This window comes from Megalobrama amblycephala, linkage group LG19 (genome assembly GCF_018812025.1).
Source record: "Megalobrama amblycephala isolate DHTTF-2021 linkage group LG19, ASM1881202v1, whole genome shotgun sequence".
Classification (NCBI taxonomy): Eukaryota; Metazoa; Chordata; class Actinopteri; order Cypriniformes; family Xenocyprididae; genus Megalobrama; species Megalobrama amblycephala.
In genome coordinates this window covers 13,102,065-13,114,400 of record NC_063062.1, presented here as the reverse complement: position 1 = coordinate 13,114,400, position 12,336 = coordinate 13,102,065, and the positions used below count along the sequence as shown (strand labels likewise).

The window sequence follows — 12,336 nt, the reverse complement described above, 5'->3', positions numbered from 1 at the left end:
AAACCTCGGGATAAACAGAAAGACTAATATTAGCGTAGATGCCATTCTTTTTCTGATGTAACAAGTACATCTGGTGTTATAGGAAGTGTTCCCGGTTCCGGCTGAACTAATTTATGCAGCCTAATAATCCTTTAACGGATTTGAAAATATAAATATATAATGTGTTATATATTGTCTTTACAGCTCAAATACAAGAATTTTATCAGAATTAATTTGTTTAAAAATGAATTAAAATTTATTACATTTAAATTCATTCTAAATGAATTTGAAATAGTTTTTAAAAGAAAGAAAAAAAAAAGATTCATACTTCTGCTTTTAAATCCTCCAAATATTTACTTTCATAATCCTCCCCATTCACTTTCATTGTAATTGCCTTACTGTGACTTACTTTTTTAAAAGAAAACGAGGGCCAAGTTGAAATATTTTTTTTGGTTATATGCACAAATGCTGTCAGTTGAACCTGTATTGAACTCAGAACACGTCTTTTAGGACATTTTTGTCGACTTCTGTATGACAAACAATTTAGTACTGCAACCCTCTACGCGCACCTTGGCAATAAAATTGTTTAGTATACTCTCCAGACTGATATATGATTCCACCAAATCGGCTTATGAACGTACACTCTTAACATCTTAACATCAAACATTATATTATGATATATTGATAATCAAGCACTATTTAATGATAGAACTTTAGTAATTAGAATTAAAACTTGGTAACCATGTATGAATGCATATCTGTCATTTAAACTGGATTTAGGACTGGTGGTGGTGCTTAAGATATTGTTGGTCATTCAGTGTTTCTGTAAAAACAAAAAGATAACAGTTATAGATTATAGTAATTATTATTAAAAGATAATAACACAACTACTAATTCTACTACTAATAACAAGGATTGATGAGCTGCTGGGTTCATGAATATTAATCACGTTGTCAGCGTTCACTGGAACTGATTTGCTGAAATAAAAACAGGGATGGTAATAGATGAGCGCCAGGCAATGAGATTGCAGTTTGTGCACCTTCACACTAGAGTTTGCGGTATGTCAAATACAGGTAGGTTGCGCATCCATTGAGCCGAGTTGAAATGGTACAGATCGCTTAATGGAGAGTGAAACTCTCCATCTGTTCAGCGAGTTCAGATCTATGCTAAACTTTTACTTAGCCTCTAACACACACACTGGCGAATAAAATCTAAGAATTTATTAGCCAATGGCTAATGATAGACATCATTTAGCCACCCAGAGTGAAGATTTAGACTCATACGCAAGTGTTTTACTTGCATCGTAGAGGGTTGTACTGCGTTGGCTTGCCAGTTGATGTCCGATGTGAAATCTGGGTCCTGATGGAAAACTACTGCTCTAGCATACCGCAAAGGTTAGGTGAACCCTCGGTAGGAACAGAGGCTGGGTTACTCCCAGCACTTTCTGCCACAGTTTACAACAGTGGTCTGAAGCCCTTCATTTTTTCAGTCTTCCTGGAGAGCGATTATCAAAGCGGGTCTGAGCTCATAGTCTTGAGGCGGCTCGATTTCATAGAATCAAAACCAGAATTTTGGAGGCTCGGACCGAGGCCTAATTATTTCGACATGGGGCTGACAAGATCAGAACATGAGGTTTTGGAAAGGAGTAGGTGCCAGCAGTGGAGAGTGGAGCGGAATCAGATGGCGAGGGGGGGAAAGATACGGCTCTGAGAACTCCAGGCCTGTGCGGCCACATTGTTTGTTGCTGGGACGACGGTGGCGGTTGCATATTAAGACTACAGCAGGCTGTAATTTGGGATGCACAAACAGACGCAGACTGGATTAATGAGACTGGAAAGCAGCCGCTGGCTAAAGGCTCGCTCCATGTTAGGCTTTTGTTTGCCGAAACAAGAAGTGACGTCTGCATTGTGTTATCTGTTTACCTTGCTTATGGCATCGGATGTTTTCTTGTCTCATGCGGGCGGCACACAGGAACTTATTCAGATTTACTCAGGCACACATGCTTTGAGGGTTCGTTCAGGACATCTGCAATCAGGCTTTTTTGTGGGTTGTTTATTTGGTTGCAAGTATGTGTGTGTTTTGGGGTGGGCCGGGGTTTTGAGTCATGAGTATTGATGCACAAATCGATGTCGCCAAACATCTTCTACCACTTAGTTTCCCCGAACTTCTGCTTTTGGAGCCCTTTTTTCATCAAGGTAATGGTTTGCGGTTCACTCGGGGACAGCGCGATGCACCGTCAACCCGTCTCTAATCGATGGAAAACAGACTTTCTAAATGTAAATATGCCTTCCCTCAGTAACAGGATGCTCATGAGGCATCATTTTCTCCATCACTGATGACTTTTTATTTCCATCTTGACCCCAGCGGCCCCAGGGTGTCTGTTTTGAACCCCCTCGCTCTGTTTGCTTTTGAAGTTAGGGAGACAGATTTGTCACTGTCCGTCCCCATTGAGCACACCTCATTACCGACATCAAGACTTTAGGAAAGAGGCCTCTGAAACCGGTCGAGTCTGAGAAAAACAGGAGATTCTCAACACATTTGAATGAAGCGGATATGTTTTTCCATTCAATGGTCGTCTCCCTTTTCTCTTCTTCTCGCCTGCTCACTCACCCTCCTTCCACAGACTTGTTCTTTGTTTGCTTTGGAGTGTCCGGCTCCCAGGAAATGTACAACAAACCTATGTGGAATGTTAATGAATTTCAAAGGAAGATCCTTTCGAGAGGAGGTGTGGATGTGTCATCTCCCTTTTGCAAACTCCTACTCAGCTGATCGGCCCTGTAAAGAATGTCCATGTCATTCTTGAGCCCCGCGCTTCAGCAAAGACTTGAGTTTCCGCCAGGGGATGCGAGGTGTTGCCTATGCATCAATAAGTGACTGACACGTAAGCCTGGGAAAAGGAAGACTGGGTGTGCTGCTGTCAGTGTTGCTGTTACGCCTTCGGTCTGAGGTTTGCTGGTGTGAAACTTCCCTCAGGACCCGGTGCGTCTACATGTCTGTTTCGTTCTTGCTGCAAGTCTGACCTTTTCCTAGTCAGCAGTCTGTGCCAAAAGCAATTAGGTTAAAATCAGCAGTTATGGCCATAGACAAGAGGCAGATCCTGTTCATGTGCAAATCTGATTGGGTTAAAGGTTAAATATTTTATACAGGGTTTTCTTTGCACTTGATGCGTTGTAGTCAGCTGTCAAGGTGTTGATGTGATGCTAAACTCAAGTGACAATATGATTTAGCTTTCACAGTAAACACCCTCAAGAGTGATCCGAATCCCTAGTTAGTGAGTATTAAATAGTGTCCAATTGCTTCCAAAATCCCTAATCATAAATCATGGAGCGCTATTCACTGGATGTGACATGGAATGTGGTTAGAGTTGATTTGATTGTTCCTCCCTACAGCGTTCTGTGTTGGCTTTTCTTAAAAGTTTCCACTCACACATATACAAAAGCAAACACACACAAAGATCTTCTCTCATTACTGTCATTCCTCAGTTGATTAATTTGAGTTGGCAGAATAAGGCTTATAGTAATGTTTAAACTCTTATAATCATCAATGGTTAAAGTTTGTAATTGCTTGTAAATTTGCTTCTTGAAGACTGTTGAATAGGACACTCAAACATAAGCCTTTCTGCCTGTGTCACACCTATGGAGCAAAACTCTTATTTTTTGCACATGCGACTGGATATTTTGTATAGCAAAGTTTGAAGAATCAGTTGAAGAAGCCAAGCAGCCGCAGTTATTGGTTGTCGTGTTCAGTACATCAGTCTACTGCATAACTAGTTACAATTCCCAAACTGTTTTTGACAAAAGCTGTTTGTCTCCACTCATTTTCTGTCAGTCTTTGAGTCTCACACTTTTATCACATTCCTCTCTTGTATTTGTTTGGATCACTGAGGTTTCCCTCATGTCCATCTCAAACCATCCTGTCTTTCTCATCTGTGGTGGATTGTATTGGTTGGTCTGACTATTGAATCTTTACAGAGATCCCGAGCGAGCAAATCGTTACGCGTCTTCTAAAAGTGGCTCTAGGTAAGGCTGTGGCCCTGCCCTAGTCATATATGTGAAGTTGCAGTGGGTCCATTGGCGTCTGGTAAGCTCTTGTGGTTGCTGCTGACTGCATGTCCTTGGTGGCAGGGTTGACCTGTAGCCAGTGCCTTAGTTTGCTTATCGCCTCATGCACCGTCTCTACCGTCAGAGGCGGATTCGGTTATATCATCGTTATGGATGTTCAATGTTTGTTCCAAATATGCCTTCCCATTTCATTTTTTCATCTGCAGAAATGTTTATTGCTTCATTTGCAAGTATATATTTTATTGTAAGCAATGAATGCTTCATGAATACACATTGGTTTTATATCTGGACGTGAAGGAGAATCAGAATGAGAGGAAAGGGTCAGGGTTAACAGTTCTTGGATACCGGCTCTCATTTCATTTTAAAACTACCAAATTTCCTTGAGGGATCCGTCCCAGCCCAGCTGGATACATAGCAGTCATAATAATTTAAAAGATCTCATTACTCAGGATGATAAATGATGGATAAGATCAAGAAGACAAAAAAGGAGCTCTGTAGGTTGTAGAGTAATGCAAGTATCCTCAGTGTTACTAAGAGACCTGTTAGTAGGACATTAGAGAATTAGGCTTGGAAGTGGTGTGTGTTGTAGAATAATTGTGTGCAGTAATTGGCTTTTATGCTTTTAAACCAGTGAAGACTCTGCTGACACAGGCTGACTGCACTATATCTTTATATTATTTCCTACTTCATTTCCTTTTCCTCTTTACTTTTTCACCTTACTTTGCTTTTTTTTTTTACCCCTCTTACTGTCATTTTTTTACTTCCTTTCTTTTCTTTCCTTTTTCCGCTTCCTCTTTTCCCCATTTCCTTTTTTTCGTTCCTACCTTTTTCCGTTTAGTCTTTCCTTTCCTACTCTTATTTCCTACTCTTTTCCTCTTTCTGCTTCCTTTCTTTCTCACTTACTATCATATACTACTTCCCTTTCCTCTTTCCTGTCCTTATTATCATTTCTTTTTTTCCCATTTCCTTTCCTTTTCCTCTTTCCTTTTTTCTGTCCTTTCTCTCACTGTCATATACTACTTCCCTTTCCTCTTTCCTGTCCTTATTATCATTTCCTTTTCCTCTTTACTTTTTCACCTTACTTTGCTTTTCTTACCCCTCTTACTGTCATTTTTTTTACTTCCTTTCTTTTTGTTCTTTCCTTTTTCCTCTTCCTCTTTTCCCATTTCCTTTTTTTTGTTCCTACCTTTTTCCGTTTAGTCTTTCCTTTCCTACTCTTATTTCCTACTCTTTTCCTCTTTCTGCTTCCTTTCTTTCTCACTCACTATCATATACTACTTCCCTTTCCTCTTTCCTGTCCTTATTATCATTTCTTTTTTTCCCATTTCCTTTCCTTTTCCTCTTTCCTTTTTTCTGTCCTTTCTCTCACTGTCATATACTACTTCCCTTTCCTCTTTCCTGTCCTTATTATCATTTCCTTTTCCTCTTTACTTTTTCACCTTACTTTGCTTTTCTTACCCCTCTTACTGTCATTTTTTACTTACTTTCTTTTTGTTCTTTCCTTTTTCCTCTTCCTCTTTTCCCATTTCCTTTTTTCGTTCCTACCCTTTTCCGTTTAGTCTTTCCTTTCCTACTCTTTCTGCTTCCTTTCTTTCTCACTCACTATCATATACTACTTCCCTTTCCTCTTTCCTGTCCTTATTATCATTTCTTTTTTTCCCATTTCCTTTCCTTTTCCTCTTTCCTTTTTTCTGTCCTTTCTCTCACTGTCATATACTACTTCCCTTTCCTCTTTCCTGTCCTTATTATCATTTCCTTTTCCTCTTTACTTTTTCACCTTACTTTGCTTTTCTTACCCCTCTTACTGTCATTTTTTTTACTTCCTTTCTTTTTGTTCTTTCCTTTTTCCTCTTCCTCTTTTCCCATTTCCTTTTTTTCGTTCCTACCTTTTTCCGTTTAGTCTTTCCTTTCCTACTCTTTTCCTCTTTCTGCTTCCTTTCTTTCTCACTTACTATCATATACTACTTCCCTTTCCTCTTTCCTGTCCTTATTATCATTTCTTTTTTTCCCATTTCCTTTCCTTTTCCTCTTTCCTTTTTTCTGTCCTTTCTCTCACTGTCATATACTACTTCCCTTTCCTCTTTCCTGTCCTTATTATCATTTCCTTTTCCTCTTTACTTTTTCACCTTACTTTGCTTTTCTTACCCCTCTTACTGTCATTTTTTACTTACTTTCTTTTTGTTCTTTCCTTTTTCCTCTTCCTCTTTTCCCATTTCCTTTTTTCGTTCCTACCCTTTTCCGTTTAGTCTTTCCTTTCCTACTCTTTTCCTCTTTCTGCTTCCTTTCTTTCTCACTCACTATCATATACTACTTCCCTTTCCTCTTTCCTGTCCTTATTATCATTTCTTTTTTTCCCATTTCCTTTCCTTTTCCTCTTTCCTTTTTTCTGTCCTTTCTCTCACTGTCATATACTACTTCCCTTTCCTCTTTCCTGTCCTTATTATCATTTCCTTTTCCTCTTTACTTTTTCACCTTACTTTGCTTTTCTTACCCCTCTTACTGTCATTTTTTTTACTTCCTTTCTTTTTGTTCTTTCCTTTTTCCTCTTCCTCTTTTCCCATTTCCTTTTTTTCGTTCCTACCTTTTTCCGTTTAGTCTTTCCTTTCCTACTCTTTTCCTCTTTCTGCTTCCTTTCTTTCTCACTTACTATCATATACTACTTCCCTTTCCTCTTTCCTGTCCTTATTATCATTTTTTCCCCATTTCCTTTCCTTTTCCTCTTTCCTTTTTTCTGTCCTTTCTCTCACTGTCATATACTACTTCCCTTTCCTCTTTCCTGTCCTTATTATCATTTCCTTTTCCTCTTTACTTTTTCACCTTACTTTGCTTTTCTTACCCCTCTTACTGTCATTTTTTTACTTCCTTTCTTTTTGTTCTTTCCTTTTTCCTCTTCCTCTTTTCCCATTTCCTTTTTTTCGTTCCTACCTTTTTCCGTTTAGTCTTTCCTTTCTTACTCTTATTTCCTACTCTTTTCCTCTTTCTGCTTCCTTTCTTTCTCACTTACTATCATATACTACTTCCCTTTCCTCTTTCCTGTCCTTATTATCATTTCTTTTTTTCCCATTTCCTTTCCTTTTCCTCTTTCCTTTTTTCTGTCCTTTCTCTAACTGTCATATACTACTTCCCTTTCCTCTTTCCTGTCCTTATTATCATTTCCTTTTCCTCTTTCCTTTTTTCTGTTTCCTGTCATTTACCTTTCCTTTCTTATTCTGTTTAATTTCTCCTATTTATTCCTCTCCTCTCTTCCTCTTTAACACTTTTATTCCATGTCTCAGACCTCCAGACAGGAAACGTCGAGACCTGTTCGGAGTGGCCAATGGCACACTGCTCCAAGGTGCAAGCAGGAACATCACTGGACTGGAGAGTAACATCACTGATCCAGAGCTGCTGGAGAAAGAGTATCCTTTCTCCGAAGGCAAAGTCCATACAGAGTTCATGGAGATTTCCAACCTGCAGCCCTTCACTGTGTACCGCATCGACATCCACGCTTGTAACTACAAGGTCCACCGTTGCAGTGCTGCAGCTTTTGTGTTCTCTAGAACCAAACCAGCAGGTCAGTAAAACCAACAAACCAAACTTGTGCACATACAACTGCATATCCAGGCCAGCCAAATATTAAAATTCCAGTAATTCTCCACTGTGCCTACGGCATGATTTTTTTTTTATTAGTTATCCTGTTCATGTTAACAGCAATTAAAACTGAAATGTAATTGAAATCTTATTGAATTACTGTAAGAGAGCACTGGCCTTGAGCACAATTCTCTTCTTCCCCAGACAAAGCGGATGATATTCCCGGCACTGTAACTCAGGAGAGGGATGAGAAATTAGAAGGAACAGTGGTGCTGCGGTGGCTTGAACCTCATCACCCTAATGGACTGATCCTCATGTATGAGATCAAATATCGTCTGGGAACTGAGGTTAGTGTGACAACTAACTCATACACCATTAAGAAATAGTTAAAACTGCAGCCAAGGCCACAAACCGACTGTGTATGTGTGTGTGTGTTTCAGCAAGAGAAGCATGAGTGTGTGTCACGGCAGCAGTACAGAGTGCTGCGAGGAGCTCAACTTAGCAATTTGGCCCCAGGAAATTATTCCGCCCGGGTCAGAGCCACCTCTCTGGCTGGGAATGGGTCTTGGACTGAACCAGTGTCCTTCTACGTGCCACCCCCTAAAAGTAAGGAACGCATATAAGAAACCTGTTATTTTAGACAAGGTATGCTTACTGATAATTTTGAAATAGCTTCTTTAATGGAAATGTAGAGAGACCCGTTTCTGTAATGTTTCAAAGTGTTTAATTCTGTATGAATGTTCTTCTTCTCTCTTACAGGAAATTATGATAATGCCTTCTATCTGGCCATCATAATCCCTATTATAGTGCTATTTTTGCTCATTGCAGTGATCACCGGTGTCATCTTTGTCACCAAAAAGAGGTTGATAGCCCATTTATTCAAAATTAAACTTTATTTTGAGTTCTAGTATCTAGTACTGTTTTTCCAATGTTTACATGTATGTTTCCTTTCAGGAATAGTGACCGGTTAGGAAACGGTGTGCTCTATGCTTCTGTAAACCCTGAATATTTCAGTCCTTTTGAAAGTGAGTATTATGTTCAGAAACCAGGTTGTCATTAAGTATTTTTGTCATTTTCCATTAAAAATAATACAACATTAACACAATAATAGCTTATTTCCTGTTTTCATCATAATTATAACAAAATATTGTGGGATTTGTTTAAAAAATAAGAGGAAAAAACATTCAAAATATATTATTTTATATCCTAGCAATCCACATTACTTGAATTATTTGTCACAGATATAATTAATTGCCTAATTATGAAATCATCATGAAACATTTTCCTCATCATCTGGGTTTGGCCAAATATACTGTATGATTTGTTTTTTTTTTGTATTGCTACTGTTATGTGTGTTACAATGCACTGCCTGTTTAAATGTGCTGACTCTATTTCTGCAACCTCAGTGTATGTACCAGATGAATGGGAAGTGGCTCGGGAGAAAATCACCATGTGCCGTGAGCTGGGCCAGGGCTCCTTTGGTATGGTGTACGAGGGCATCGCAAAGGGCGTCGTCAAAGACGAACCTGAGACCAGAGTGGCCATCAAGACTGTAAATGAATCCGCCAGTATGCGTGAACGCATCGAGTTCTTGAACGAAGCTTCAGTTATGAAGGAGTTCAACTGTCACCATGTGGTAAGAAAGAGGGCACAGTCTCATCAAACTGTTGCTTTGAAACTAAACAATTTTTTTATTTATTAATTTAAGTGTATAATTTTTGTGCTACCAAACAAATGGCAAAAATAATGATGTTTTTCAAACAGGTTGCTCAGACACAGGTTTCCGAATGTTTTCATAGTGCCTCAGTTCTCTTTCTTTTGTTGTGTTCTGATTGGTTTAGGTGCGACTTCTGGGTGTGGTTTCACAAGGCCAGCCCACTCTAGTTATAATGGAGCTGATGACACGTGGCGATCTGAAGAGCTACTTGCGTTCTCTCCGTTCGAAAGAGGTCTGCACAAACCATCCTCCCCACAAATGCTCTGATTTTTATCCTTTAATTGATCTTTGTACTGCTTATTAAAATACACTTTTAGTTCATTACGTTTATTATATATTTTTTTTGTTCTACTCCGATCTATGGTCAGCATCTTATGCCCTCTTTTAGTTAATGTTCACAGTTTTTCAAAGCCACTCAATATGTCAGTCAGCTCTTCACATAGGGGTTGCTGTAGTGAAAGAGAGAAACAGAAGTGTTGAATGCAGCATTTGTCCTTGAATGTAGCAGGGCTCTAGCAGCCAGTCTTTGCCTCCGCTGAAGAAGATGATTCAGATGGCTGGAGAGATAGCGGACGGGATGGCATACCTCAATGCCAACAAGTTTGTCCATCGAGACCTGGCTGCCAGGAACTGCATGGTTGCCGAGGACTTCACAGTTAAAATCGGAGGTAAGTCTCAGTGTTTCTTTGATGCACAACACACAAATCTATAAAAGGATTATATTTGAAACAAGATTTGATTGAGAGGTATGACTGGCCCTTCACAGCACTGAAACACTTCTTCCAGCTCATGTTTGCTCTCTTTATGTGTTCAGACTTTGGCATGACGAGGGATATCTACGAGACTGATTACTATCGCAAAGGAGGCAAAGGGCTGCTGCCGGTCCGCTGGATGTCCCCAGAGTCTTTGAAAGATGGAGTGTTCACAACAAATTCTGATGTCTGGTATGAGCTGCCTGTCCTCTCTGACACTTCTCTTCACATACACACACACACAAATGCAAGACTTCTTTTTGCTTCTCTGTGAATTGATCTACGCTTGCATGTACACTACCAGTCAAACTTTTGGACATTAATAGTGTGAAATGGTATTACAATTTAAAACAAATGTTTTCTGATTATATATATTATACAATGTCATTTATTCCTGTGATGACAAAGCTGAATTTTCAGCAGCCATTACTCCAGTCTTCAGTGTCACATGATCCTTTAGAAATTAATCTACATGATTTGGTGCTTGAAAAACATTTCGGTAACACTTTATTTTAGGGTTCAATTCTCACTTTTAACTAGTTGCTTATTAGCTTGCATATTACTAGGATATTGGCTGTTTATTAGTACTTATAAAGCACATATTAATGCCTTATTGTGCATGACCTTATTCTACATCCCTTAATCCTACTCAATACCTACCTTAAATGCTACAAAAACTACCTTAATAACTATAAATAAACAGTAAATATGTTGAAAACAGTTATGCTGCTTAATAATTTTGTTGAAACTGATACTTTTTTTCTCAGAAATTATTTATTTGAAACAGAAATCTTTTGTAATGATATAAATGTATTTACTGTCACTTTTGATCAATTAATGCATCCTTTCTGAATTAATTCTCTTGCAAAAAACATTTGAACTGTAGAGCACATACTCTTTTAACACAAATGAAAGTATAGGAATTATATAGGAACCAAAAAAAAAAATCAAAAATACCTCATTATTATTTGTCTTTGATCAGAGTTTTATGATGGTCTCCTTTTGTGGGACCCTTTACCTAAAAAAAAAAAAATGGAAGTTTTATATTTTAACATATAAAACCCTGCACAAAATGCTTAAAACTACAAACAATTTTTAAAAAAAATCCCTGGTCCACTGGAAAAAAGAATTAATTAGTTAATAGATTTTAAGAAATTAATATGCAAATAAAATGTATTTGCCTATAAAAATAATTTAAAGCGTTTAGTTTAATTCATTTATGTGTGTCCAAAATTTGACTGATGAAACACTGGGATTTTTCCATCTGAACAGTGGGCTGTCCCATCTGAGACACAGTAGCCCTTCTCCACCACAGGCACCCAACTGTCCAGAAAGCATTGAAACTGTCTCTTTATTTTTCTTAATACGACAGGAAGCCTCATAGGCCTATAAGAGGTGAAAACCCTTTAATGTTTTTTTTTTCCACTGATGTTATGTGTCAAGGGAGAATATGCATCACTTCCAGACATTCTTCCAGAACCAGCCAAGCGAAACGTGCCCAAACACATTGTCTCTTTGTCTCAGACAGACTGTCTCTCCACAGCCTTAGTCCCAGCAGCGGCGGTTCAGTAGAACAGAGTCACGGTGCCATAGACCGACTTCTCCGATTCTGCACTTTCCCAATCTCCAGCGTCCCACAGCTCTGTCACTCTGTGCGCTCCTAACCTCCTCCAGATGTTTGGTAATGATGGGGTTGGTGTGCCAGCGCAGACCCGCCTCCCTGTCCCTCCGTCCATATCTGCTGCTTTTGAAGTCCCCGAGATGAAAAGAGCCACCGCGAGCTCCCATCTCGTACTCCCATAAACCTCGCCGTTAGGTGTCTTTATTTGTTTCCTTCCCCCCGAAAAAGTCCCGCTCTAATGCGGTTTTGTCTTTCAACACGCAGATGTTGCAGCCAATTAGATGCAAGTCACTGTTGTAATAGTCTTGTTTTAAAGAGTGTTGAGCTTTGTCTCAGATCCCTGGCCAGTGTAGAAAATTTGTCCTCTGAGAACTAATGAATAACGACTGGCAACAGTGTGCTCTTTGTGTGGTTTTTATTTGGGGTTTGCCGACTTTCTGGTCCGCTGCTGCACTTTCTCACCGGCCGCCGGCTAATATATGGACTCATTTTCATTAATGAGGAACACAGGGCTAACAAAAACACCACACTAAAAGAGAAAAGTTCAGGTCAGCGGCGCATGCGGCGTTCGCGACTTTTGCGTTGTTTTGAAAATGAGCATTTTGTTGTTCCACGCTAGAAAAAAATAAAGACATG

At 39.2% G+C, this 12,336-nt stretch overlaps 2 protein-coding genes across 5 annotated transcripts in view; one reads left to right on the top strand and one right to left on the bottom strand.

The window, feature by feature from the left end:
* pgpep1l (pyroglutamyl-peptidase I like) overlaps window positions 1-12,336 on the bottom strand; it is a 60,048-nt gene that overhangs the window by 36,735 nt on the left and 10,977 nt on the right. The gene's annotated exons all lie outside the window — the stretch shown is intronic.
* The window catches only part of igf1ra (insulin-like growth factor 1a receptor), a 128,941-nt gene that overhangs the window by 107,713 nt on the left and 8,892 nt on the right, over window positions 1-12,336 (top strand). The window contains exons 11-19 of one of the 2 annotated variants that reach the window (XM_048167784.1): window positions 7,316-7,593; window positions 7,815-7,957; window positions 8,051-8,216; window positions 8,370-8,472; window positions 8,565-8,635; window positions 9,017-9,246; window positions 9,452-9,559; window positions 9,836-9,995; window positions 10,142-10,271. In XM_048167784.1, coding sequence (XP_048023741.1) covers window positions 7,316-7,593; window positions 7,815-7,957; window positions 8,051-8,216; window positions 8,370-8,472; window positions 8,565-8,635; window positions 9,017-9,246; window positions 9,452-9,559; window positions 9,836-9,995; window positions 10,142-10,271 — 1,389 coding nt within the window. Of the gene's footprint in view, window positions 1-7,315; window positions 7,594-7,814; window positions 7,958-8,050; window positions 8,217-8,369; window positions 8,473-8,564; window positions 8,636-9,016; window positions 9,247-9,451; window positions 9,560-9,832; window positions 9,996-10,141; window positions 10,272-12,336 lie in introns of both variants that reach the window. The other variant, XM_048167783.1, reaches the window with a different exon arrangement.